Source organism: Triticum urartu, chromosome 1A, assembly GCF_056163025.1.
Source record: "Triticum urartu cultivar PI428250 chromosome 1A, HENAU_Tu73, whole genome shotgun sequence".
Classification (NCBI taxonomy): domain Eukaryota; kingdom Viridiplantae; phylum Streptophyta; class Magnoliopsida; order Poales; family Poaceae; genus Triticum; species Triticum urartu.
In genome coordinates, this window is record NC_141873.1 from 75,339,437 (window position 1) to 75,366,538 (window position 27,102).

Below are 27,102 nucleotides of genomic sequence, written 5' to 3' on the forward strand. Positions count from 1 at the left end.
CCTCCACCTTGATGTACGGCCGCATGCATGGAGCGACGGCGGGCGGCAAAATGGAGAAGGCAGCGGCGCTCCGTGACGACGCAGAGGACGACCCCGCATTGTGGTTCTGATTCTCCTTCTTAGCAGGGATCCACTTCACATCCCCATGGCTTATGTGTGTCAAGAAAATTAAGTTCTTTCATGGCTCATGTTATCCAATCGGCTCAATACAAAGGATATGCAGCCGAGGCCTCCAATCCGGCACAAACGCCCTGGCGGATGGCCCGATCACTGACCGATTACGAAATTTTGATTCAGACGGACGCTTCAAACAGGCTCAAACGTCCGAGGTGTCCGGCGCACCTCATATCCAGCCTAAATATAGGGCGGATATAGGGTGGCACGGGCGCGCCCGCCACATCAGTCGGGCCCACCCCGAACCCACTCAGTCCCCATAAATATCTCAAATCCGGAAACTCTACATTACTCTGCTCGCCTCCCCGTCTCTTCTCCTCCTCCGATTTCTCGTCAATCCAATCCGAAAACTCCAGCCACCATGTCGAGCTCCACAGCCGCTCCGACTTCGACCTCGACATTGACGAGGAGCCGGCCCTCCGTATTGTCCTCGAGAGGTTCAAGGTAGACATGGGGGCAGTTTTGGATCTGTCGCCTCGCCTTTCCTCTATCGCGCAGCGAGGACGCCGGTGCTGGCCCCCGCCGGGCAGTGGTGGGTGCTAGTACCCGCACCGCCGCTCCGAACGCGCATGCCGGAATAGAAGGTGCATGGCCCACCGCGAGAGGCAGCAGGCAAGGGAGAGGGATGCGGCGGAGAAATCTACCCGCCGCCGATGTGGGTTTTCGATGGATCACAACGAGGACGATCGCCTCCTCGCTTGGGTCTACCGCCGGTCGCTTATGGCGGCGAAGACGGACGATCAACGACTCCGCCGGAAGAACGCCAAGGTGCTCCGGCTTGCCTTCGAGCAGTCCGAGCGGGAGGAGGAGAAAGCGACGGAGGTGGCTCGGCTAGCGAAGCTCAAGTGGCAGCAGGATCGGGCCGTCCGACAGCTCAAATGACTCATCATCCTCTCCTCCTCCTTCGACGGCGACGACCACGGCACACAACAGAATCACAAATTATTTAACAGACAACATTCCACCCGCTAGTTTAATTATGATTTCAAATTTTTGAATAAAACTCAATATTGGAAAACCATCAGCACCAAGGCTTAGCCAGGTACGTATTGTTTCCTCTATAAACGGGTTGGTCGTTTGGAGAGAAAAGCTAATCTCCCATGCACGGGAGGTATCGTGCATGCACGCGCCATTGATTTTGCTTGGAGATCCGATGCCATGCATTTATGATGCTTAGTTAGTTAGATCTTTCTCTCATCACATGCAAACATATTGTACCACCTATGCTCCACCATTCCATGCCTTTTCATTTTATTTTCAAGTTTAAATCTATTTTATCTTTTAAACCAAAAGTATATTTTATGTTCCGTTTTCATATTTGTTTTTTTACGATGAGATCTTTGAAAAGAGACCACTTTTGAATATATTTCAGAAAAAAAAAATTTAAATTCTGAAACATGGTGAAACACTATAAAAGTACACATAACTATGCTATGTTTCGTTAAACACTAGAAAAGTTCAAAGTTTTGTTGCAATAAAATATATTAATATTTACAAACTTTTATACATTACCAAGAATCGGTTTGATACACATTGGCACACATGTGACATTATGAAATGCAACGGAACATGGGGAGCCATAGTGAAACAATAAGATTATTTTTTGCGCACAATAAAACATTGTTAATTTTTTCACATGAAATTAATAAATTTGTATGAAACAAGTTTGAAGCATGGTGATTTAGTTGTCAAAAAAATAATTTCTGAAAATATATTCAATATTGGTCTTATTTTAAAGACCTTGTCAGGAAAAACACAATTTTGCAAACAGAATATAGATCAAACTTTTATTTCAACATGCATCAGGTATCTATTTATTTGAATGAAACTTAATCAGTACATAATAGCATGTGAATATATGTTAAGATGAAAGAAAACACTATAAAAGTGATCCCACACAACAATAAAAAATGTGATGGATGCATGCACGGGAGATCCCGTGCATGGTAGAAAATCTTCTCTCGTCGTTTGGAGCCCTATCCCCTGGTCCTCCCGTCCAAGACCACGGTACATTCTTCTTCCCATATCCAAGAAAAAGAACAAAATAACGGTTTCTGCAAATTTCTCAAGCTTAAACAGTTGTACTAGCTGCTACCAAGCACTCCTACTCGAGTCTCACAAACCATCACACATATACAATCCCAAGCATGCATATCCGGTGCAGTGATAATCACACATAAACTTGACTAGAGCAACTTAGAGTCTCTTTGATTCAAAGGATCTTTATAGGATTTTTGAAGGATTGGAATCTTTAGAGATTTTTCCTACATTGGTTGTTTGATTCGTAAGATTGAATCTTGTAGGATTTTTTCCTAAGGATTATTTGTACTACATTTTACAGGAATTCTAACATCCACTCCAACCTCTTAAAAGAAATCCTTTGCTTTCCTCATGCCACAATCAAACAAACTCAAATCCTATAGGGGTGCAATGGACATGCCATTTCAATCCTACGTTTTTCCTATTTCTGTGTTTTTGCAATCCTACGAATCAAATAGGCCCTTACTACTACTACTACTAATCTACTGTACTCCTAGTTAAGTCAAATCTTCTTCACGTAGCTACCACCGTGGAATCGTGGACAGGATGCAGCTAGCCAGGCCGAGTTGCTGCAATCTGCTTCGTCTCAGACGGGCTGCAGCGGCTCCACGCCGGTGTGACTGACGGCCGCTCGTACTCAGTCGAGGTGAACCTTGTCGACGACCTCGTGGTGGTGGTTCTTGCACACCATGTAGACCACCGGCTGCGCCACCAGCGTCAACAGCACGGCCGCGCACAGAGCCACCGCCATCGCCACCCCGACGGCCAGCTGGAACCCGAGGCCGAGGCCCAGCGCATCGTCCACCACCAGAACGGGGAAAGCCGCCAGCACGGCGAAGATGCAGCCGTCGAGCGTGACGAATACGCCGGCGGCCGCCCAGAACTTGCCGGCGAGGAGCGCACGGCTCTTGCGCAGGGCGCGGAAGAGCATGGCGTCCTCGAGCAGGGACACCACGCAGGCCAGCTGGCACACCACGGCGAAGTAGGCCGCGCCGGCGAGGCACGCGGCCCATGCGAGCAGGTGCATCGTCGGCATGATCTTGTTCGGAGCGCCCAGCAGCTCCTGGGGATGGAACAAGCCGGCGACGAAGAGGGAGGTGCAGATCACAAGAAATGGGCCTGCGGCGAAGATGAACGTGCAGACCAGCCGCGTGAGCGGGACCGTGGGGAACCCCCTGAGGACGCGATCGGCGACGCGGAGGTCGCCCCCGGTGCAGTAGAGGGAGGCGACGCAGAAGACGTAGGCGGCGGTGGTGCAGAGGAGCACGAGCAGGAGGACGACGCCGATGGAGACGGCCACGATGAGGAAGAAGGCGAGCCGGTCGGTGACGAGGCGGAGGAGGCTGGGGCCGTCGTGGTCGTGGAGGTCGGAGAGGACGCGGGAGCAGACGGCGCGGATGGCGGCGGAGCTGGCGAGGAAGAGGGCGGAGAGCAGCGGGGGACCGAGGTTGACCAAGTTGGGGAGCATGGCGCGGCGGCTCACACGGCAGGTCTCCCGGCAGACGCCGGCGAGGCCGAGGCCGCCGAGAGCCTGCTGGTCGGGTGCCCACTTCATGGATCGATCGAGCATTCGAGCACGTAGGGTGGTGGTGGTGGTTTGGGGAAGGAAAGTGAGCTACTGACTGCTACTGAAGGGAATGAGCAGACTGCGAGGAACAGGGGAAAGGGAATGAACATCGAAGGAAGTGCTCCTCACGAGCGAGGCAGAGAGAGCTCCTCACCGCGTCCATTTGCAATGGCAAAATCGACTTCCATTAACGTACGTACGTGTGTGTGTGCATCTCTGATTTTTTTTGGGGTTTTTAATGAAACATGCAATTAGGTGGTCTTATTATTCACCCATGCAATTAGGCTTCCTCATCTAGCTAGCTGGTCTATCGTCTCAGACCCTCTGTTGCACGGCTGCACCGAAATGGAATGGCATGGGCTCGTGGCCACATGGGAGGGAGCGCACCATAATTAAAGCTTGCCACCGCCATCATCGATTCTTACGAAACGCACCACCACACTTACACGATAGGAGATGCATACACCACCATGATACACAGCCACACTTCCGTGAGCATTAATCGCCCATCTGTCTTTTTTTTCCGGATGGAAGAGAGGGCGCTCCCAATCATGGAACCCATCCACCACGTAAATGTTATTCGCCCGCGTTACATTTTCCAACTCCAAAAACGAGCATTGGATGGAGAATCCCTCGGTCTACTCTACCTTCGTCCTCGTTTATTAGTCCCCTACGTAATGTGTATCAAATTTTGACTAGAGATTTAACTAATAAAATATTAATGTATGTCATTAATAATTATACCGATGGATTCATATTTGAACATAGTTTTCAGTTATATTATTTTTTACGACATGCATTAACATTTTGTTGGATCAAAATTTGACATAACATATGAAGGGGACCAATAAATTAAGACGGAGGTAGTAATTAAACATGCCCAATTAATGGTCAGTGTAGGTTGGTGTAGTAGGGAAAAAGAAAGGAGTATTCTAGGTAGCATCGGTCACCAACTAGCCTTGTGCAATTTTTACAAATGTGGCCTCGGTTGCACCTATGCGCGCGCAAGTAGTAGCATTAGACTGGTCGAGCTAGTTTCTGTACCATCACAACACGGTTTTCATCTTCTCATCATTTTCGACATGAGCAGGTTCGCCGGCCAACCGCGTCCTGACTATTTGACCTTCTCGCCATCTTGAGTCGACGTACGATTGCCGGGAACGGAAACCCGCTACTGATAATGCCAATGAGCAGCGCATATTATGAGCGACCGGAGATGGAGAGAGGCATGATGGAAGCGGTTGATGATCAAGGAGGACGGAGCACGCATCGATACGCAAATATCGGACCGGACCGGACAACTAGCATGTGCTTATCTTTCTGCCACTGCAAAACGACATCCATGCCGTTTTAGCCATGGACACACGATATTTTCCCTTTCGAATCCATGTACGTATTTCTAAACATTTTTAAAAATCAGACAATTCCCAAACTAGCCGAGTATATATATATTCTACTCATGTATGAATTTTCTCGACGAAGCGAAAATGGGACAGATGGGACAAATAATGCACGTATCCCTTCATTTTTATTTACTATGCATATAAATACCTTTGCCTAAAGTCAAAATTTATAAACTTTCATCAACTTTGTAGAAAACTGTACCACCAAATCAATACTACTAGATTCATTATTGAATATAGTTTCACATCATATAGATGTCTTAGTGTAAATGTTTTTATCCTTTTTTACAAACTTGATCAAATTTTATAAAATTTGACTCAGTCAAAACTAATATACGGAGTAAATAAAAACAGAGGGAGTACTCTTAGTTAATAGGCTCAATAATTATATATATACTAGCTCACAGCGTCACACAAACATATACAAGAATCAAACACACATGACACCACCGGACTCGCGGGCTATGCCTACGGCCACAGGCCGTCGGCATAGGCCCCCAGGCTGTCGGCATAGGCCCCCAGGCCGTCGGCATATCCCCGTCAGCGTAGTTTTGTCAGACCGTCGGCATAGTATAGCCGTCGGCAGTGTTTTTCGTCTGACGGCAACGGACGGCGCCGTCAAAAGCGCTGACGAATCACGCAATGCCACGTCGCAGGGCTATGCCTACGGCAAAGTCGTCGGCACATCTTTGCCACGCGGCATCTCCTGGTTTCTCCTGGCAGCAGGGCTATGCCTACGGCAAAGCCGTCGGCATAGATTTTCATATATGCCTACGGCTTTGCTGTAGGCATAGATGTGCCACGTGGCAAGCCCTGGTAACTCCTGGGCGTATATATGCCGACGGCTTTGCCGTAGGCATAGTTTTTTTAATTATTTTCCCTGTTTTCTCTTTTCCAATTCACTTGACAGCATTTCAAAACAGAACAATATGAAATTATGCAGAAATATGACAATTCATCATGTAAACATACTCAAGTTCATCTAAACATACTCAAGTTCACCATCATCATCTAAACATACTCAAGTTCACCATCATCATCTAAACATACTCAAGTTCATCACATCATCTAAAGATCATCACCGACGGAAGTTCATGAACATAAAAGTAGTGCAAGACATGAAACATGATAAAAGTAGGAATATGAAAGGCATGGCACGATGGCCACATGCACGGAATCATCAAGCAAGAGCACCTCCGCCAAAACCACCACCTCCGCCATAACCACCACCACCTTCGCCAAAACCACCACCACCACCTCCGCCAAAACCGCCATCGTGACCACCACCACTCTGCCAGATCGGAGTGACTGGGGTCGACGGAGCAGGAGTCGAGCCACCGGTCCCCTACATGTTTCAGAAAAGATTCTAACGGTAAATATGATATGATAGTGTTTCATGAACGAGAACTAGTTTGCTAGTAGTTAGGCAAATGTACTAACCGGACCATCACTGCCTAGTGCCACCCATTCATCGAACGTGGGCACGTGTGGGGGTTCTCCCGCAGGTGGTCGTGGGGGTCCCATTTGTGGTGGATCCGTGCGGTTAGTCCAAGACGCCAACATAGCCTGAATGTTAGTTAAACAAGCAAACTAGAAGATCAGAAGGAATGAAAGTGCAAAAATTTAGCTTGGTTTTAAGAGGGCAAAACTAACCGTCATCATCTGGCGGTTGTAATCATCGTTTGCCTTCACTCGTTTCAAGTACTCCCGCACCTCGAGATTCCTATGCTCGACAAACTCCTTATACGCCTACATAATTTAGGTTGTTTCTAAGTGAGCAATGCTGAAAACAAACTGAGAATGCAAGATAGAAAAAGATAAAGAGGAAGTACTTACAGCATGCTAGCGGGCTAAGGGAGTCTGTGAACGCCCCGTACTCTCTAACTGGCTCTGGTTGGTAGCCCGAAGCTGTGTGTACGAGATCGAAGGAGTGATCAAGCCATCGAAACACGGATACCGGCCATTCTTCTTCCCCTGGATGGCCACCACCGCCGTGTCGTCGATCTGAGACTGGGCGACCTCAGCAACAGGAACATCCGGATGCAACTCCTGATAGTGATGAATGTAAGACCCCAGGTGCTCCTCGGTCTTGCCGTAGTACTGGCTCTCGCCCTCCTTGCGATGACTCCGCTCGCGGGCCAGCTTCCACGACTCCATGTGTGAGAGCGGCCTCTTCAACTTGTCCTCCTACAACGTCAAATAGAAGTCAGCCATACATAAGAACATGACGTAAAGAAGAACAAAAATGCATCATGCACATAGATATACCTTCATGGCCTTGAAGCCCCAGTGGTTCCTGTTTCCTTGGCCGTGTGTCCCGTCATCTCCACGGTTAGCCCGGGCCTTGATGCTCTTGGCAGCAAACTCTGCATCGGCGCTGAGCCACCTATCCACCAAACTCGCCCATCCGTCATGCCTTCCATAGCACCAACGAGGAACAACCTATGCAAATTTTGGAAGCATGACATGTGAGCACGAAACATATAGTTGACTGCTTGAAACAATGAAAAGTTAGTAATAGTTACCATCATGAACTGCTCCTTGCTCAAGGTAAGTCGTAGCTTCTGCGCTTGAGTTTTGGTCATCTTTTGGTGCAGGTAGTAGTGATAGTACTGCGAGACGGCAACCTAGCGCACCTCGTACTGCAACTGACGAGCTTTCTTCTTCGCAGCCGCAAGCAAGACCACGTCGGCTCTGGCCTTGTGCTCGTCAAGAACTCTATAGAGTGGTCTATCACAAATATTCTGTTGATCAACTCTAGCATTAACATTATCCTTTGTCTTATCAGGAATGTTGAGGTTCGTGTGAAAAAGGGACTCTGCGACATTCTTTTCGGTGTGCATCACGTCTATGTTGTATGGAAGTTTGAGGTCCTTAAAATAGGGAAGCTGCGTGAAGGGGGTAATGTGAGTCCAGTTGTGCGTCTCACCATATCCTTCAAAAAATTTCCCTTTACTTTTTCCTTTGCCCTCGCCCTCGTCTTCGCCTGTGGCTTTGCCTTTGCCTTTCCCCTCACCGGCAGGCTTAAGAACTTTTAGCTGAGCAAGCACATCCGCACCAGAAAACGTTGGAATCTCGTTTACTTCATGGACAACTTTGCCTTTTGTGAAGTTCTTCTTGTCTTCCCTATCAGGATGGTCTGGAGGGAGGAACTGTCGATGCAGGTCAAATGCAACATACTTGCCACCCTTCTTCAGCCAAATGAAAATCAAGGCCTGCATGCACACTGGGCAAGGCATCTTTCCACTTGTACACCATCCGCAGAACAAGGCATAACCGAGAAAGTCATGCATGCAATATTGTAGCCAAACTTTCATCAAGAAATTTTTCTGCAGATGTCAGTCGTATGTCAACCTCAGAAAGTACCAAGAATGGTGCAAATCATCCACCAACGGCTGCATAAACACACTCAAATTCTTCCCCGGATATTCAGGCCCCGGAATTATAAGCGACAGTAACATGGTCTTGCGTTGCATTATGGCGCCGGGAGGGAGATTCAGCGGAATAACAAATACGGGCCAACAGCTGTATGGATTAGATGACATACCATATGGATTGAACCCATCACCTGTTATAGCAATTCTGACATTCCCAACCTCGGCTGCTTCCTCCGGGTACTCTATATCGAATGACTTCCATGCTTCACCTCCTAATGGATGTACAATTTTTTTTGGATTGTACGTTTTCCCTTCCTTGTGCCACTTCATCATTTTGGCAGACTCCTCGGTGATGAAAAGGCGCTGTAGTCTTTTTATAAAATTAAGATACCGAAGAACCTTCACAGGGATTTTTAGCTGCTGCTTCTGACCATGCTTATCGACCACCTCAATATACCGAGAGGAACCGCACTTCCTACAGTACTTGTCATCCGCATACTCATGCCTAAACAAAAGGCAATTCTTTGGACAAACATGTATTTTCTCATAGTCCATCGAGAGCGCCTTCATGATTTTCTTCGTACCGTACATGGTTTTCGGCAGTTCATGGCCCTCAGGCAGGCTGTTAGCCCATACTCCCAGAAATGCTTCGAAGCAACCTCGGCTACAGCCGTACTCAGCCTTGACTGCCATCAGTTTCGAGATGGCATCCAGCACAGACAGCTTGGCACCCTCATAGAGAGGTTTCTTTGACGAGGCCAAGATTTCCAGGAAGGCCTTTGCGGTTTCCTCCGGCTCCTCCGGTTCATTCGCTGAATGTGACGGAGGTGTCGGCTGTGTAGCAAAGACATCATCTAGCATGTCTCTAACCCCATCGTCCTCATAACCAGCGACGCGTTGTCGTATCACATCCTCTCTACCACGGTCCCGCTGGGAAAAATTTATCGGCATATTAAAGTTGGGCATAAATCCATGCGTGCAAAGGTGCTTAGTCATCTCACTCTTATCTCTGCGGATACGTCTCTTACATCTGGCACACGGGCATTCTGGCACCATCCTCATTGGACTACGGAATATCTCTTTCAAAAACACATCAGTTTTCTCGACCCACTCTGTTGTTACTTGATTCCGACGGGAAAACCCACTATACATCCACTGATTATCTGCCATCTCTACTTTATTGGAAGCCACACAACAAAATTAAGGATTCATTTAAATTACTCACATCAATATTTTATTTTTTACAAGGTTGACGAGAATCGACATTTAATCCACCTACATCTCTAATAGGTAAAGATGGGTCCTAATCCCACCCGAGAATGTGTAGATTGAGTACGTTGTCCATGCTCTACCCCATTCCGAGACAAAATTTCGGCAGCACCTCCCCGCTGTTCTCCAAATACACGTCTCGACAAAATGCCGAGAGAATGTGCATCCGGAGAACAATAGGGAGGCGCCGCCAAAATCCTGTCTCGGAACGGGGTAGAGCATGAACAACGTACCCAATCTACACATCCTCGGGCTGTCCGTGGAAAGCGCTGGACAATCCGAAAGAGCTGCGGTGATAAATATGCAATTGAATGCATATTTATCGATGCAACCCTTTCGGATGGGAGACCTAGGTTACGCGACTTGATGTGAAAATTTAATCTAGTGACATGGAAAAAAAGTGGACGAGGTCATGGAATTGTTGCTCACCCTCTGATGTAGAGGATGTAGTCGATCAAAGGAGGGACGATCGTGGACCAACACCTTCAACGTCGACGGTCACTCCACGAAGATGGAACACCACAAATCCTGTTAATTCGACCAAGTGCAAAAAAAAGGTTAAGCATTGACACTTTAAACTATGAAAAAAATCATATTTCGTCAAGTGTCAAATATTGTCCTTCAATTTTTTTAGCAAGATCATCATGATTAAATAACCACTCATCATATGCCAATTTTGGAGCACATCTCACACAACTATTTTAGAAACTAAATGTCACATAGCAAGGATTTAGACACAAACATCATATATCTCACACAAACATCAACTCAAAAATTTATTTTGCATGCATATGTGAATAGACTTAGGGGCTGAATACACCATCCACATAGTAGTTATTTGCAGCAAATAAACATGAAACTATGAATGTCACAGTAGGAAAAATGAAAAAGAAGAGCATAGCTCACCGGGCAGAGGGGCGTCACGGCGATGGAGGGGACGGGAGGGACGGTCGCGGGCCGGAGCTAGCACCAGGGCCGGCCGGGCAGGGTCGCGGGCTAGCCGGAGCCGTGGCCAGGCGTGCTCGGGGAGGGGCCGAGGCGGGGCAGGGCCCGGTTCGTTGCGGGGCAGAGAGCTGGGGTGGAGACGAGATGGCGACGACGTGGGTGGAGCGGCGGCGGGCGGGCGGCAGAGAGCTGGCGTGGCGGCGGTGGCGCGAGAAGGGGAGGGGAGGGGAGGGGGTGGAGCGGCGGGGAGGGGGGACGGGCGAGGGAAGGGGAGAGTGGCGGGAGGTGGGGAGCAGCGGCGGGCGGGCGGCGGGGAGAGTCGCGGGAGGCGGGGAGCAGCGGCGGGCGGCGGTCGGCGGCGGGCTGCGGGCTGCGAGTGGATGAGGCTGCGGGTGTGGAAAAGAACGAGTGGAGGAGGGTGGGCCGCGAGTGGATAAGGGGACCTATGGCATATATTAACCACGCCACGTGGCATATATGCCGACGGCTAAGCCGTAGGCATAGGTGTATTTTTTTTATACATATTAATTACAAACTAGCCGTATACATGTTAATTACACACGTGGCATATATTATTAACTGTCTTTAAATATATTTTTAGTGTATATTATTTTCATGCGCATTGAAAAGTTTCGTATATATATATAATACTTTTTTATATACACGTACATATTAAATATTTTCAAATACACGTTCTTGCATTTTTTTAATGATACATGGTATATAATTATATTAAAAATGATACATGGTATACATATTTTTTACATGCACGAACATTATTTAAAATGTACCATACATTTTCTTTAATGGTTTGAAACATTATTTTTAATGACATGATCTTCTTTTTATATTGTACAACAATTTTCTAAAATATCACGTATATTTTTTTTGAACCGAATTTTTCCTATGGTCAGCAACATTTCTTTATGATATAAATATTTTCTATGATCTCGCGAAAGGTGATACATAGGAGAGCAACTGACTGAGGGGTACCGTTACCGAGTGCCTCATCCGGTAACTATGCGAGTGTCTGATCCGTCTACTGCCGTGTCATCGCCGTCCGTGAGGGGGGGCCACGCCCCGGAGATGCGTGCCGCCTCTTCGGACATGCCACCACACCACCCCGCATGTATGAGGGGCCGGTGCGATGCTCCGGTGGCATTGCTACCCCCCAGGGCCCCCATCCCGCCTAACCCAGGAGCGGTTGATCACGAGATCTAGCCCTTTGACTTCCCACGGACGGGCTCTGACCAGTGGACCTCTCCACCCGGTTGTGTCAGGTCTACCCATAGGGACACCCGGGAGCAACATCCGGGCCAAACCCACAGCTACATCCACTCCATGTAGACCCGACGCGTCCGTTTCCCCCCTCCAGGTGACGGCAGCGGCGCCGTCCGTGATGGGGGGCACATCCCGGAGATGCGTGTCGCCTCTTCGGACATGCCACCACACCACCCCGCATGTATGAGGGCCCGGTGCGATGCTCCGGTGGCATTGCTACCCCCAGGGCCCCCATCCCGCCTAACCCAGGAGCGGTTGATCACGAGATCTAGCCCTTTGACTTCCCACGGACGGGCTCTGACCAGTGGACCTCTCCACCCGGTTGTGTCAGGTCTACCCATAGGGACACCCGGGAGCAACATCCGGGCCAAACCCACAGCTACATCCACTCCGTGTAGACCCGACACGTCCGTTTCCCCCCCTCCAGGTGACGGCAGCGGCGCCGTCCGTGATGGGGGGCACACCCCGGAGATGCGTGTCGCCTCTTCGGACATGCCACCACACCACCCCGCATGTATGAGGGCCCGGTGCGATGCTCCGGTGGCATCGCTACCCCCCAGGGCCCCCGTCCCGCCTAACCCAGGAGCGGTTGATCACGAGATCTAGCCCTTTGACTTTCCACGGACGGGCTCTGACCAGTGGACCTCTCCACCCGATTGTGTCAGCTCTACCCATAGGGACACCCGGGAGCAACATCCGGGCCAAACCCACAGCTACATCCACTCCGTGTAGACCCGACGCGTCCGTTTCCCCCCTCCAGGTGACGGCAGCGGCGCCGTCCGTGATGGGGGGCACACCCCGGAGATGCGTGTCGCCTCTTCGGACATGCCACAACACCACCCCGCATGTATGAGGGCCCGGTACGACGCTCCGGTGGCATTGCTACCCCCCCAGGGCCCCCGTCCCGCCTAACCCTGGAGCGGTTGACCACAGGATCTAGCCCTTCGACTTTCCACGGATGGGCTTTGACCAGTGGACCTCTCCACTCGGTTGTGTCGGGTCGGCCCAGAGGGACACCGGGGAGCAACATCTGGGCCAAACCCACAGCTAAATCCACTCCGTGTAGACCCGATGCGGTAGTTTCCCCCCTCCAGGTGCCGGCGGCGGCGCCGTCCGTGAGGGGGGCCACGCACCGGAGACGCGTGCAGCCTCTTCGGACATGCCACAACACCACCCCACATGTATGAGGCGCGGTACGACGCTCCGGTGGCATTGCTACCCCCAGGGCCCCCGTCCCGCCTAACCCTGGAGCGGTTGACCACGAGATCTAGCCCTTTGACTTCCCACGGACGGGCTTTGACCAGTGGACCTCTCCACCCGGTTGTGTCAGGTCGGCCCAAAGGGACACCGGGGAGCAACATCTGGGCCAGACCCACAGCAAGATCCTCTCCGTGTAGACCCGACGCGTCCGTTTCCCCCTCCATGTGCCGGCGTCGGCGCCGTCCGTGACGGGGGCCACACTCCGGAGACGCGTGCCGCCTCTTCGGACATGCCACAACACCACCCCGCATGTATGAGGGCCCGGTACGACGCTCTGGTGGCATTGCTACCTCCCAGGGCCCCCGTCCTGGCTAACCCTGTAGCGTTTGACCACGAGATCTAGCCCTTTGACTTTGCACGGACGGGCTTTGACCAGTGGACCTCTCCACCCGGTTGTGTCAAGTCCGCCCATAAGGACACCCGGGAGCAACATCCGGGCCAAACCCACAGATACATCCACTCCATGTAGACCCGACGCGTCCGTTCCCCCCTCCAGGTGCCGGCGGCGGCGCCGTCCGTGACAGGGCCACACCCCGGAGATGCGTGCCGCCTCTTCGGACATGGCATAACACCATCCGATTGTGGTAGGTCATCCGATATATATGAACACTTGGAGCAAAGTCCCCTTCGTAGAGACCCGATGCGGCTGTTCCCCATTCCAGTTGCCGGCTGGCGGCGGCACCGTTCGTGAGGGGGGTCACACCGCTCTGTAGAGAACCGAAAAATAATGTATGTATGCTTATTAACACATACTGTATGTAAGTTAGTTAAATAATAATAATAAAGAAAAAAAACTATATGTATGCTTATTAACACAATCTATATGTATGCTTATTAACACATACTGTATGCTTAATAATAATAATAATAATAATAATAATAATACTATACGGAAAAAAGAAAAAAAGAAAAAAAACTATGCCGACGGCAAAGTCGTCGGCATAGCTGCGGCCAGGGCAGATGGACAGCACCGCGGATCGATGACGTGTCAGCTATGCCCACGGCTGCCGTCGGCATAGGTCCTGGTCGGTGCGCTCTGGATCGGTGACGTGTCACCCGTATCTATGCCGATGGCCACCCGTCACGGCCGTCGGCATAGATTTGACGTCGTTAGCCGGCCGTGATGAGTGTTGTCGGCGGGCCCGCATCTATGCCGACGGCAGCTGTAGGGGTAGTCTGGGATAAGCCGACGGCTGTTATGTGCCGACGGCTGCTGTCGGCGTAGACGGGGATAGCCCGACGGCCATTGTACGCCGACGGCCAGGACCTAGCTGTCGGCATAGCTCGGATTAGGCCGACGGCGGCCGTCGGCATACATTTGGCTGTCGGCTTAGAGCCCTGTTCCCGTAGTGTGATGTGCCATAATCGGAATCGGATGAGATATACAATTTCATACGACTAATATAATACATTCAAACTGTGATGGAGGTAGCTACCGCACTTACTAATTGTCTCAGTTAAAACACATGATAGGTAGTACGGAGTACTTTTAAGTACTTGTCTCTTAAATCCAAGAATGAATAGAGGAGTAGCACTGCAGGCTAGGGTCTGGGGGCCGTGGACTCACTGGACTGGACTAGGCAGTTGTAGTGACCTGCGGCGCCGGCTGCAGCTCCACGCCAGCATTGTCGCCGTCGACGGCGAGCCGCTCGTAGTCTCCGACGTAGTTGAGGTGGACCTTGTCAACGATCTCGTGGTGGTGGTTTTTGCAGACCAGGTACACTACCGGCTGCGCCACCAGCGTGACGACGAGCGCCGCCCACAGAGCGACTGTCATCCCAACTCCCGCAGCCAGCGGGAAAGCGATACCCAGCCCCAGCGCGTCGTCCATCACCACCACCAGAGGCGTGTAGGCCATGAGCAGAGCCACGATGCAGGCGTCGAGCGTGAGGAAGATGGCCGCCGCCGGCCAGAACTTGCCTGCGAGGAGCGCGCGGCTCCTGCGTACGGCGGCGATGAGCCTGGGGTCCTCGAGGAGGCAGACCACGCAGGCCAGCTGGCAGACGACGGTGACGTAGCCGGCGCCGGCAAGGCACGCGGCCCCGCCCATCAGCTGCAGCGGCAGGATGACCCCGCGCGGAGCGTCCAGGTGCTGGAGCGCGATCCAGGCTTGCGCGCCGGCGTAGAATGTGATGAGTAGAGGGATTGCAAGGAAGAAGAAGGTGCGATGAAGCCGCCTGCCTGGGTCGAGTGGGAGGGCGTGGAGGCCGCGATTGGCGGCGGCGAAATCGCCGCCGGTGCAATAGAGAGAGGCGACTAGGAACACGTAGGCGCAGGTGCAGAAGAGCGTGAGCGCGTAGCAGAGAACGAAGTAGAGGAGCTTGAAGAGAAGTAAGGCGGCCCAGTACGCAGCGAGGCGGAGGAGGCTGCCTTGGTTGGAGTCGACGCGGTCGCTAAGGACGTGGTTGGCGCAGGGCAAGATCAGGGAGAGCAGCATAAGGAGACCTAAGCAGGAGTTGAAGATGGTGGCGCAGAGTACTCGGGCGACCTCGCGGCAGATGCCGGCGAGCCCGAGGCCACCCAGATCCTGCTGCTCTGCTACCCACTCCATCGATCGAACACGGTGGTGATGGATTGATGGTGGTGGTGGTGACGGTGCTGGTGGGGAAACAAGTCGACTACCAAAGACAAGAGTGGAGAAAGTAAGGACTATTTAACAGACGCCACGCCACATCGCGTGGAGTGGAGATATCCTCCTTGGCGAGAAATTTCCAAAGCTTTACAACAGTACATCAACATTTATGCCATCAAATTAGTAGCATTGGATTGATAATAAAATATATTTTCATCGTACTTTTATTTGGTTTTATAAACATTGATATATTTTTTGCACAAACTCGATCAAAACTTTGAGATAGTTTGATCCTTCAAAGTTGGAAATACACTCTTTGAAGGACGGAGCAAGCAGATCATTAAACAGACCTCATAAAATATCTGTGGACATCCAGGCATGCGCCGGCTTGTTTGACGAAATTTTGTACTATATATAGTACAAAAATAATGAGAATAAATAATCCTTAAAAAAGAGTTGTTTGGATGATAATCTACACAGATGATATATACATTTTAACGCATGGAGCAAGATTACATTCTTTTAGGGATAAAGCTAAACTTATTGATCAAAAACACATGAAGTGGAATACAAAGTGGATCGTGGGATTGGAATCACACATGGCGCCCCTCGTCCAAACAATTCAAGAATTTAGCTAGAATATCTGCATCTTTATTCGTTGCTCGGCCTTGCTCAGCCTTCAAGCGAGAAAATGCAATTAACATTTTTCGGTCGTTGCTTGATCTGTCTGATTATACATGCATTGCTGCTGCTTATGCCCTTGTCTATATCACTGATCACCTATTTTTGAGTCGGAGGCAACCACAAAATTATGGAGCAGGAGATCTTCAACTAGTGATAAGGCCCCACGACATGCAATCGCCTCCAAAGTTGCAACGTCAGTGACTTCATAGATGACCACAGCCGAGCTGCCCAGAAACATACCACTGGCGTCCCAGCATACTGCCGTAGCCGAGCCCCCCGTGCCAGCTCTAGGCACGGTAGCATCAACATGGATCTTCGCAAATCCCGACAGTGGTGCTTTTGACCTTTGAGCAGTGTTCCTTGCTGCAACCTGGTTCGTTGCTCCTCTCGTTGGAACTAGTTCTAGCTCCGCTATGAATCTGTTAATAAACTGGTGAGTGGCGAAAGGTGTCTGATAGATTTCCTCATGGATCACCTGTCTCCTTGCCCACCAAATTGCCCACAACGTCACCATCAGCTTCACAAACAAATCGTGTGAGAGCGAGTCAATCATAGAGAACAACCATTGCTTTGCACTAGGCTCTGTTGTTTCGCACAAATGCTCTGCAAGATCACCATCAACAAGTGCCTAAACGCACCTTTCCCTAGTACATTCAAGGAGACAAAGCCTCCAAGAATGCGACACGAGGTGGAGATTTCATTGTCGCCGGTGGAAGCACTCCGTGTCGTTGCAACACACGAGGTGGTGACTTCCCCGCTTTTTTGCGGCGGTGTGTATGGAGCACTCCATGTGTCGCACGTCCATCTATTCCCTTTCCTCCTTCCAAAATCTAGCCCACGGGGTGTACCCCTCGCTCTTCCGGTGAAGCTACAAAGTCATCAACGACGTCCAAGCCAAGACCAACCATGCATGCTACCCCAACTTCAACAACATCGACGCCGCTCGAGACCGACGAGGCAAGACGTTGTAGGCGGGCGTGGCCGCTTGAAAGGACTCGTTATCGAGCGTGTGTACCACTTCATGCACGGAATCTGCCGCAGCCCCCCCCCCCCCCCCCCCACACACACCACCACCACCACCATGCATGGAGAACGCGAAGCGAAAGCCGAAGATGAAAAATTGCGCAACTTAATCGGAGGTGTCTCACAACACTATCTGTGGGAGTAATTAACGGGGGCTTCCGGAGACCTCCGAGAACCAGGAGACCACGATCGCTTGATCACTTGGTCGTGCCTCACATTTTTTTTCTTCCTTTTCCATTTGTGTATTTTGTACACTAGCAGGCCTGCAACATTTCGTTCCCCGATGCATGGGAGACATTTATACAAGACATCTCCATCTTTTTGTACGGGTGTTTCTCCCTTCGTGTCAAACACGGCCATCCAACTGTATCCCCCAAATGTCCCCTGTTTCAAACACGACATTCAAACAAAATGTATTGAGTTCGATATAATAAGTGCAAAAATAGGCCAGAGGCCGGTGAAGCCAGTGTGAATGCGACGAAGTTTCTCAACGTCGACACGGGTTTTGGAGAGGGAGAGGAGCGGACGGAGCAAGAGAGGAGAGTGGGCTGAGAGGTAGGGTTCGGAGAGGGGGCAGATTGGGGTTTTTATGGGGACGACGTGCGGTCGGTGATGGCCCGGGCTGATATGGCGGACGCGCCGGGGCCGCCCCATATATGCCCCACATTTGGGCTGGATATGTGAGCCGCCGAACAACCCAGGCGTTTGAGGCCGGTTTGAGGCGTCCGAATTGATCGTTTTTTTTTATCGGTTGACCGGTCCGCCTACCCGGACGTTTAAGATGGGTTTGAGGTGCCTGATTGTATATGCTCTAAAATGTCTACAAACATCGGGATGGGCGTCAGCCATCCAACTATGTCCCCCATTTTAAACAGGACATTCAAATGAAATGTAACGAGTTTGATAAAATATATCCAAAAATAGGCAGGAAGCCAGTGAAGCCAATGTGAATGCAACGAGGTTTCTCAACGAGGACAAGTTTTTTTTGGCATGGATCAGAGTTGTGAAGTCAGTGGTCCGACCCAATTTGATTATCCGGACATTTGGGGACGTTTTAGTGACCCGTGTTGGAGATGCAGCTGCAGTGGCCTTGATGGGTCCCACATCGACGGCACCGATGGCAAGCTCGCCGGCCCGATCGATCGAGCTTTGGATCGACTCTCGACGCGCGAGCGATGCCACAGCCAGAGCCAGTCCCTGTTTCCGGGAAGCTTCACGTATGGGTGAGGCAGGGGCACCACCCTCGATCACGTCTCCATCTCTCCCGTCTGTGTCGATGCAGTCTTGTCCTTTTACTACTTACGTGATTGCTTTGGTGGTCATGGCTTGATGCATGCTACTCCATTCCAGTGCAAAAATTGATGCTTTGCTTGCGGTGGATGGCGTGCAGCAAAGTGTGAAGCTAGGTAGGCGCGCGCGGGGACTGAGGGCCCGTCCGAAAACACTCTCGCTTCCAACTCCGCGGAGCTGAAGTGGTGGAGCGGAGCGACGCGCAGTTCATTTTTACGGAGCTGCCATTCCATGGCTCCGTATTTCAGCGCTGGGCAAAGCGGAGTAGCTGGAGCGGCCCGTTGTCGAATAGGCACTGAGTAGTAAACTGGTCCGTGGCCAAGCCGTTGGTTGCTGAAACATAATTTAGGCCAACTTCAGCGTATGATTCCGAACGGACGCCCGTTTTAGTCTGCTTTTGTTTGTTTGGAGCGACAATATGGTTGTTCATGTCTGCTTGTGGCCGTTGTCATGTTGGTGCCCCAACGCGTAGCTGCATCCCATATCATGTCCGAGATGAATGTGATATAAAAAAATCACAAAAACTCATAAAAATTGCTGAAAAAATAAAATAAATGCAAATATAAAAACATAAGAACATAATTAAACATCACGGTCCTAGAAAGGCCCCGCTCCACAATTTACATAGACATAATTAATATAAAAAAGAAAAGAAAAGCACCGCCCCCGTGCTCCTGCCGTGCCCGTCGCCGTTGTCGTCCTTGTCGCCAGTGAGGTCGATGTAGGGTGACGGCGTCCAGAGGTGGGGCAGTCCCTGGAAGGCAGGAAGCGCCTGAAAGGTGAGAGGCGCCTGCACCACCTCACCCTGTGGCGACGTCTCGCGCTCCGGTGACCGCGGATGCATAGGGCACTAGTTCACGACCCCCAAGCCATCGGCCATGTCCGCGGCTGTGCACAACCAGCTCCACCGCTGGCCCACCAGGCCCGGGTGGAACGCGGCGACGGGCTGCTCCTCCAGCACCTCCTTTCTCACCTCCTCCTTGACGTCCCTCATCTCCAGCTCCGGCACGGCCATGTCGCCGACCGCAGAGAGGGAAATTATGGTCTTCAGGCCCTCCCATTGACGCTCATTGTGCGTGTTCATGTAGTTTTCCATGACACGTTAAAGGAGCCGAGCCTCCTACTTCTCTGTTATGCGAGGAGGTGGTGATGGCGACGGAGAGGGCGAAGGAGATGGTGACGGCGTCGGCATGATGCCGTGCACCCGCGTACGCCCATGCACGTGGGGAGGGCTCAGAGCACGCACGGCGCTCACGTGGCCGTCGCGGCCCCGATGAGGTGCCGGCAAAGAAGAACGCGCGTCGTGTGTCATGCTCGTCCCGAAGCCACAAGTCCTAGAAGGCAGAGTTGATGTCTACTACACAACTTTTTTTCTAAATATTATTGGGCCTCTAAATACAAAAGTTTGTAGGACAGGAGCACCACCCTCACGTCTCCATCGTCTCCCGTCTCTGTTGATGCAGTCTTGTCCTTTTACTACTTACGTGATTGCTTTGGTGGTCATGGCTTGATGCATGCAGATATGCATGCCCCTCCATTCCAGTGCAAAAATTGATGCTTTGCTTGCAGTGGATGGCGTGCAGCAAAGTGTGAAGCTAGCTAGGCGCGCGCGGGGACTGAGTAGTGGTCTTCATGGGTTAGAGTTAGTTTGAATTAGTTTGGACTCAACTAATCGAAAAGTATCCAAATAAAAAGGTTAGTTTGGGTTAGATGCGTCTAACCTATCCAAAAAAACCAACCCACCTAAGAGGCGTTTATTTGGGTTAGTTCTTCTCGGGATCACTAAAAACACATTTTTCTCTCGCTCTTCTCGTAGCAGATCCCTCTTCACTTCCTCGAAGCTTCTCATCCTCTCCCTCCCTCCCTCTTGCACCTTTCATGAAGGTGCCTCGCCGTATCCGTGCTCCATCTAACCCTGCCATCCAAACACCTCTTTGGTTAGAGGTAGTTCAGGGTTAGTTCAGAGTTAGAATCTAACTCTAACCTCTAACTGAGTTAGAGTATCCAAACAGGGCCAGTAAACTGGTCCATGGCCTAGCCGTTGGTTGCTGAAACACAATTTAGGTCAACTCCAGCGCACGTGACCCTGAACGAACGTCCGTTTTAGCCTGCTTTTGTCCGTTTAAGGCGGCAATCGAATAGTTCATGTTTGTTTGTGGCAGTTGCTGTGTTGGTGCGTCCAACGCGCGGCTACACCCCATATCATGTCCGGGGTGGATGTGATATAAAAAAATCACAAAAACTCAAAAGAAAAGCCGAAATAAAATATAATAAACGCAAACATAAAAGCATAAAAACATAAGAACATAATTAAACATCCCGGTACTAGAACGGCCCCGTTCCACAGTTCACATATACATAATTAATATAAAAAACAAAAGAAAAGCACCGCCCCACGCTCCTGCCGTGCTCGTCGGTGTCATGCCCGTCGCCATTGTCGTCCTCGTCGCCAGTGATGTCGATGTAGGGTGGCGGAGTCCAGAGGTGGGTTGGTCCCTGGAAGGCGGGAGGCTCCTGGAAGGTGGGAGGCGCCTGGACCACCTCATCCCGTGGCGACGTCTCGCGCTCCGGTGACCGCGGATGCATAGGGCACCAGTTCACGACCCCCAAGCCGTCGGCCATGTCCGCGGCCGTGCACGACCAGCTCCACCGCTGGCCCACTAGGCCCGGGTGGAACGCGACGACGGGCTTCTCCTCCAGCACCTCCTCCCTCACCTCCTCCTTGACGTCCCTCATCTCCAGCTCTGGCACGGCCACGTCGCCGGCCGCAGAGAGGGCAATCATGGTCTCCAGGCCCTCCCATTGGCGCTCATTGCGCGTGTTCATGTAGTCTTCCATGACACGTTGAAGGAGTCGGGCCTCCTCCTCCTCCTCTGTCATGCGAGGAGGTGGTGGTGGCGACGGTGAGGGCGAAGGCGATGGTGACGGCGTCGACGTGATGTCGCGCACCCTCGTACACCCACACACGTGGGGAGGGCTCGGAGCACGCGCGCAGCGCTCACGTGGCCGCCGCGGCCCCGATGAGGTGTCGACAAAGAAGGACGCGTGCCGCGTGTCGTGCTCGTCCCGAAACCACAAGTCCCAGAAGGCAGAGTCGACGGCGTACCTGGGGTCGTAGAACAGATCGTCTGGCAGGAGGCGGCGGTGGCGTTCGATCTCCTCGTGGCGGACACGGCCGCTCGTCGGGATCGGCACCCGGTCTGCGGACAAATGCCAGTTATTGGACAGGTGAACGTCGCTTCAGGGGAGCGGCATCCTCGTCTCCTAATAACGACGGCAAACATCCGCGTGGATGTATTGTCGGTCGATGGTGCATGGGGCAGGCGCGGAGCCCTCCATGGGGGTGATGCGGCCTTTGCTTTGACGCCGCCGCAGCGGCGGCCCGACGACGAGCCAACCTCGTGATCGTGCGCCCCCTTGCGGCCGGTCTACCACACCATGGTTGTCCGTGGCCGGCGAGCTCGAGGAAGGGGAAGGGGGAGCTAGGGTTTGGGTGTCGGGTTTCGAGGAGGCCGCGGCGACTGGAGTGGGAACGTGGACTGCGACCGGTTCACGGCTTCCCATTTAAGAAGGACGCCTACCGCGCATCTGGGCGGATGACAGGTGGGACCGGCCACACGTGCACATTTTATGTAGGGCGGTGGGAGGTAAGTGGCCGCCAGCCACAAGGCCTCGATGCGGACGAGCAGCGCGTTCATTTGTTGTCCGTCTGGACCCAAACCGGACGCATGTTTGCGTTCGAGATAGATCAGACCGGATACAAAATGGACAAGATGGTTTCAGAACGTCGCGTGCTAGGTCGTGAGGTTTGTCCGTTTTACCTCAAACAAATGAAACCAAACAGAATAGGGTCGCGCGATGGAGTTCGACATCGAAGGATCAAAAAGCAACGTCGCTATGAACGCTTGGCTACCACAAGCCAGTTATCCCTGTGGTAACTTTTCTGACACCTCTAGCTTCAAACTCCGAAGATCTAAAGGATCGATAGGCCACGCTTTCACGGTTCGTATTCGTACTGAAAATCAGAATCAAACGAGCTTTTACCCTTTTGTTCCACACGAGATTTGTATTCTCGTTGAGCTCATCTTAGAACACCTACGTTATCTTTTAACAGATGTGCTGCCCCAGCCAAACTCCCCACCTGACAATGTCTTCCGCCCGGATCGGCCCGGTAAGACCGGGCCTTGGAGCCAAAAGGAGGGGACATGCCCCGCTTCCGACCCACGGAATAAGTAAAATAACGTTAAAAGTAGTGGTATTTCACTTGCGCCCGTGAGGGCTCCCACTTATCCTACACCTCTCAAGTCATTTCACAAAGTCGGACTAGAGTCAAGCTCAACAGGGTCTTCTTTCCCCGCTGATTCCACCAAGCCTGTTCCCTTGGCTGTGGTTTCGCTGGATAGTAGAGAGGGACAGTGAGAATCTCGTTAATTCATTCATGCGCGTCACTAATTAGATGACGAGGCATTTGGCTACCTTAAGAGAGTCATAGTTAGAGCATCTCCAACAAACGCCCCAAATGACGCGCGCGCGGTAAACCCAGCTTTTAGCGCGCGCGGGGCGGTTTGCCGCGCTCCAGCGGCCACGGGAAACAAGCGCGCGCCCGAACTGTTTGCGCGCGCGCGAAAAGGTGCCAGCTCGCGCGCAAGATTTGGCGCGCCACTTCGCGCGTGCCTATAAAGCTGCGCGCCGCTTCGCCGCTTCGCCACGCGCTTCTCCACACTTCCTCTTCCCCTCTTCCTCTCCCTCTCCGCCACGCGCCGCTCCAGCGCCACGCCACCGACGCGCCGCCATGCCGCCGCGCCGCCGAGGAGCGTCCGGCTACCGCGGCGTCCGCCTGCGCCCCAGCGGCTGCTACACCACGGAGATACGCTCCGGCAAACTCCGGCTAGGACGGCCGCGCGGCCAGATGAACTTTCAAGATGTGTACACGCTCCAGCAAGCGCTCAACCTCGCCCCTCTGCCTCGTCCGAACACGGCGGAAGACCGTGCGGAGCACGCCGAGCGGCAACGCCGCCTCCTCGTCGCCCAGGAGGACGAGCGGGTCATGGCGGAGTGGCGCCAGCGCCATCCGGAGGACGTCGCCTACGAGCAGGCTTACTGGGCAAGGCGCCGCGAGGAGGACACGCGAAGGCGCCGCGAGACACGGTTGGAAAGGCGTCAGCGGAAGGCGTTGGCGAATGCGCAGTCCGACATCGTTGCAGCAGGTGGGCAGTCGTTCTTCGCGCCGAACGATGATCGGTGGCTGGACATCTGGCTAGACACCTCGGACGACACCGCCGAGGATGATAATGGTGATGATGATAGCGACTTAGAGTAGTTTCCATCTAGTTGCGCCGTAGTTTATCTATGCTTTCGAACTATCTATCTAGTTGCACCGATGTAAAATATCTTTGTATCATTTTTTTATTTATGCAATCTATCTAGTTTTTATTTTATCTATGGGTTCGAAAATTATTGTGTGCGTGCTGCATTTTTTGCGCGCTGCTGGAGCGGCCCGCGCACGCTGCATTTTAGCGCGGCTGCCGGAGCGGGCGTAGCGCGCCGCGCCAAATCAGACGATGGGCACGTGCTAAAACTGTTTTTTGCGCGCGCCGCGTTGGGCGCCTGTTGGAGATGCTCTTACTCCCGCCGTTTACCCGTCGCCTTAAAACGATGCCTCGCGCTCTCACGTGAACTCTCTCTGCCTCGTCAGGGCCACCAACGGGCGAGCATTTCCATCTTCATTCCCCTTCCTCTTCCCTTCAGTTCAGTAGCTAGTTCACTTTGCTTCTTCTCAACCACCACCGTACGTGCTCGGCGATCAATGGAGTGGGCAGCCGAGCAGCAGGATCTCGGGGACCTCGGGCTCGCCGGCATCTGCCGCGAGACCTGCCGTGTGATCCACTGCTCCATCCTCCCCTACGGGCCGGCCGTCCTGGAAGCCGTGCTGCTCTCTGCGCTTTTGCTCGAGCACGTCGCCGCCTTCCGCGGCCTCAGCTCCCTCCTCGAGGCCGACGACGGTTCCGACCTCATCCGTTTCGTCGCCGTGCGGGGCGCCTTCTTACTCTTCGAGGGCCTCTCCATGATCCTCGTCGTCTTCTTCTCCCTCCTCTGCACCGGCGTCTACGTATTCCTTATCGCCTCCCTCTACTGTACCCAGGGCGACCTCCCCGCTTCCTGGAGCCTCCAGCGGCACCTCCCCCGTTTCCCTCTCACGCGGCTCGTCTCTACCTTCATCCTAGCACTCGCACTCGCCTTCGTCATATTCTTCGTCTTCCTCGCCGCCTTGCTCCTGCTCCACTACGAGGCCGGCCTACCGCTGCAGCTGCTGGGCGTGGCCGCCTGCCTCGCCGGGGCGGCCTACGTCGCCCCAGTTTTCCACCTTGCCTGCGTCGCGTCGGTGCTCGAGGACGCCGTCGAATTTGCCGCTCTGCGCAAGAGCCGTGCGCTACTCGCCGGCAAGTTCTGGCCCGCGGCGGCCGTCTTCCTCACGCTCGACGGCTGCTTCGTCGCCCTGCAGCTGGCCTTCGCGCGGCTGGTGCTAGACGACGCGCTGGGCCTCGGCCTCGGGTTCCAGCTGGCCACGGGAGTGGCGACGTTCGTGGCTCTGTGGGCGGTGGTGCTGCTGACGCTGGCGGCGCAGCCGGTGATCTACATGGTGTTTAAGAACCACCACCACGAGGTGGTCGACAAGGTCCACCTCGACTACATCGGAGAGTATGAGCGGCTCGCCGTCGACGGCGACAACGGCGTGGAGCTGCAGCCGGTGGCGACGGAGCAGATCCCTGAAACTACTGCCTAGCTAGCCGCGTCCTGCATGTCGACGACTCCACCACGGTAGTACTACGAACTAAGCTTTCTCTCTACTAGTACTGTAGTACCTAGCTAGCTCCAAGATGATTTGAGACGATTCATAAGATGTTGTCTGATGATCCGCTTGTCAGTGCACGAAGACATGCATGCCTGGCAGTTGGGATTATATAAGAGGTAAATACACCCGAAGTCATAGAACTTGCACGCGATGGTCAGTTTGGTACACAAACTTGTAAAGTACGTGTTTCTGGTCATCAAACTTGCACGAGCATTCATATACGGTCACATTTCATGTACACGAACGTATCCATGGCCTATGTGGCATTCCAGTGTGGCCAGGGCCCACTGTCATCCGCTGTAGCATCTAAATCTGCAGAGAAGCCTTTGCCTTTTTTTATTTTCGTATTAAGCCCCTAAAAATAAAATTAAAAAGCAAGCGATATGGGGTTTTGAAGCTGCAACGTGCCCTAGTAGTCTCACGTGTACAACCACCAGACTACTGACTATTCATGTCTATATAGCACGACTAATTTCTTTATCATGTAAACATTGACTGAAAATAAATTTTACAAGAAATGTAACACAGAAAAAAATGAGCACCGTGGCTCGACCATGTGACCTTGTGGTCAAGGTTAACTAAGATTACCACCGACAACACAACACGTCCAGATGTAAGAAAAAAATTTATATTCTTGTGTTTGTGACATTCAAAAAATATTTATGTGTTACAAAAAAATGTATGCAACATTTTAAAAAGTTTCAAAAACTTGTATTTAAAAAAAGTTAATCAACACAACCTGTCCAGATTAACATTTCTTCAAATACAAGTTTTGAAATTTATGTGTATTGAAACATATACTCCATATGATACACATATGTTTTGATGTTTTAAATACTCCAGTATACATCTATGTTATGATATATATATATATATATATATATATTTTAAATACTCCAGTATACATCTATGTTTGGAGTATTTTAAAAAATATATGCTTAATACTTTTGAAACATATGATTAACATTTTTTTCAAATACAAGTTTTGAAACTTTTTTCAACTATGTTTTTAACATTTTCGGATGGTACAAAACATTTTTAAGCTACACAAACAGTTTTATACATTGTATAGGCATTTAAAAAATGTCATGACCAGTTTTTTTGGAATGCACGAACATTTTTAAAATGCAACGTATCATTTTTAATTACACAAATGTGGTTTACAATGTTTAAACATTTTTTTAAATGTCACACACCTTTTTTGTAACACATAAACATTTATTAAATATCACAAACACAAAAATATAATTTTTTTCTTACATAGAACAAGAAGGAATAACAACATGAAAAATATTTATCCCATTTGGATATGTTGTGTTTTTGAAACCTGGTGGTAATCTTAGTTAACATTGATCACGAGGTCA

General features: G+C 51.4%; 4 protein-coding genes and 1 pseudogene across 4 annotated transcripts; 2 read left to right on the forward strand and 3 right to left on the reverse strand.

Moving 5' to 3' along the window:
* Window positions 1-2,011: 2,011 nt before the first annotated feature.
* On the reverse strand, window positions 2,012-3,973 carry LOC125532710 (uncharacterized). Its single transcript, XM_087523296.1, has one exon. The coding sequence runs from the start codon at window positions 3,782-3,784 to the stop codon at window positions 2,852-2,854; it is 933 nt and encodes a 310-aa protein (XP_087379422.1). The 5' UTR covers window positions 3,785-3,973; the 3' UTR covers window positions 2,012-2,851.
* Window positions 3,974-14,739: 10,766 nt separating this feature from the next.
* Window positions 14,740-15,958, reverse strand: LOC125532712 (uncharacterized). The gene has a single exon (XM_048696661.2). It carries the CDS (start codon window positions 15,865-15,867, stop codon window positions 14,893-14,895), a length of 975 nt encoding a protein of 324 aa, XP_048552618.2. The 5' UTR covers window positions 15,868-15,958; the 3' UTR covers window positions 14,740-14,892.
* Window positions 15,959-22,710: 6,752 nt separating this feature from the next.
* On the reverse strand, window positions 22,711-23,244 carry LOC147990101 (25S ribosomal RNA; annotated as a pseudogene; the record flags this gene model as incomplete).
* A 433-nt stretch (window positions 23,245-23,677) lies between these two features.
* LOC147990102 (uncharacterized) lies at window positions 23,678-24,205 on the forward strand. The gene has a single exon (XM_087537104.1). The coding sequence runs from the start codon at window positions 23,678-23,680 to the stop codon at window positions 24,203-24,205; it is 528 nt and encodes a 175-aa protein (XP_087393230.1).
* Window positions 24,206-24,550: 345 nt separating this feature from the next.
* On the forward strand, window positions 24,551-25,917 carry LOC125507811 (uncharacterized). Its single transcript, XM_048672349.2, has one exon. The coding sequence runs from the start codon at window positions 24,692-24,694 to the stop codon at window positions 25,667-25,669; it is 978 nt and encodes a 325-aa protein (XP_048528306.2). The 5' UTR covers window positions 24,551-24,691; the 3' UTR covers window positions 25,670-25,917.
* Window positions 25,918-27,102: the final 1,185 nt, after the last annotated feature.

Excerpts from the sequence above, each read along its gene's own strand:
- LOC125532710 (XM_087523296.1), bottom strand. The coding sequence starts at position 3,784 with ATGCTCGATCGATCCATGAAGTGGGCACCCGACCAGCAGGCTCTCGGC.
- LOC125507811 (XM_048672349.2), top strand. The coding sequence starts at position 24,692 with ATGGAGTGGGCAGCCGAGCAGCAGGATCTCGGGGACCTCGGGCTCGCC.
- LOC147990102 (XM_087537104.1), top strand. The coding sequence starts at position 23,678 with ATGCCGCCGCGCCGCCGAGGAGCGTCCGGCTACCGCGGCGTCCGCCTG.
- LOC125532712 (XM_048696661.2), bottom strand. The coding sequence starts at position 15,867 with ATGGAGTGGGTAGCAGAGCAGCAGGATCTGGGTGGCCTCGGGCTCGCC.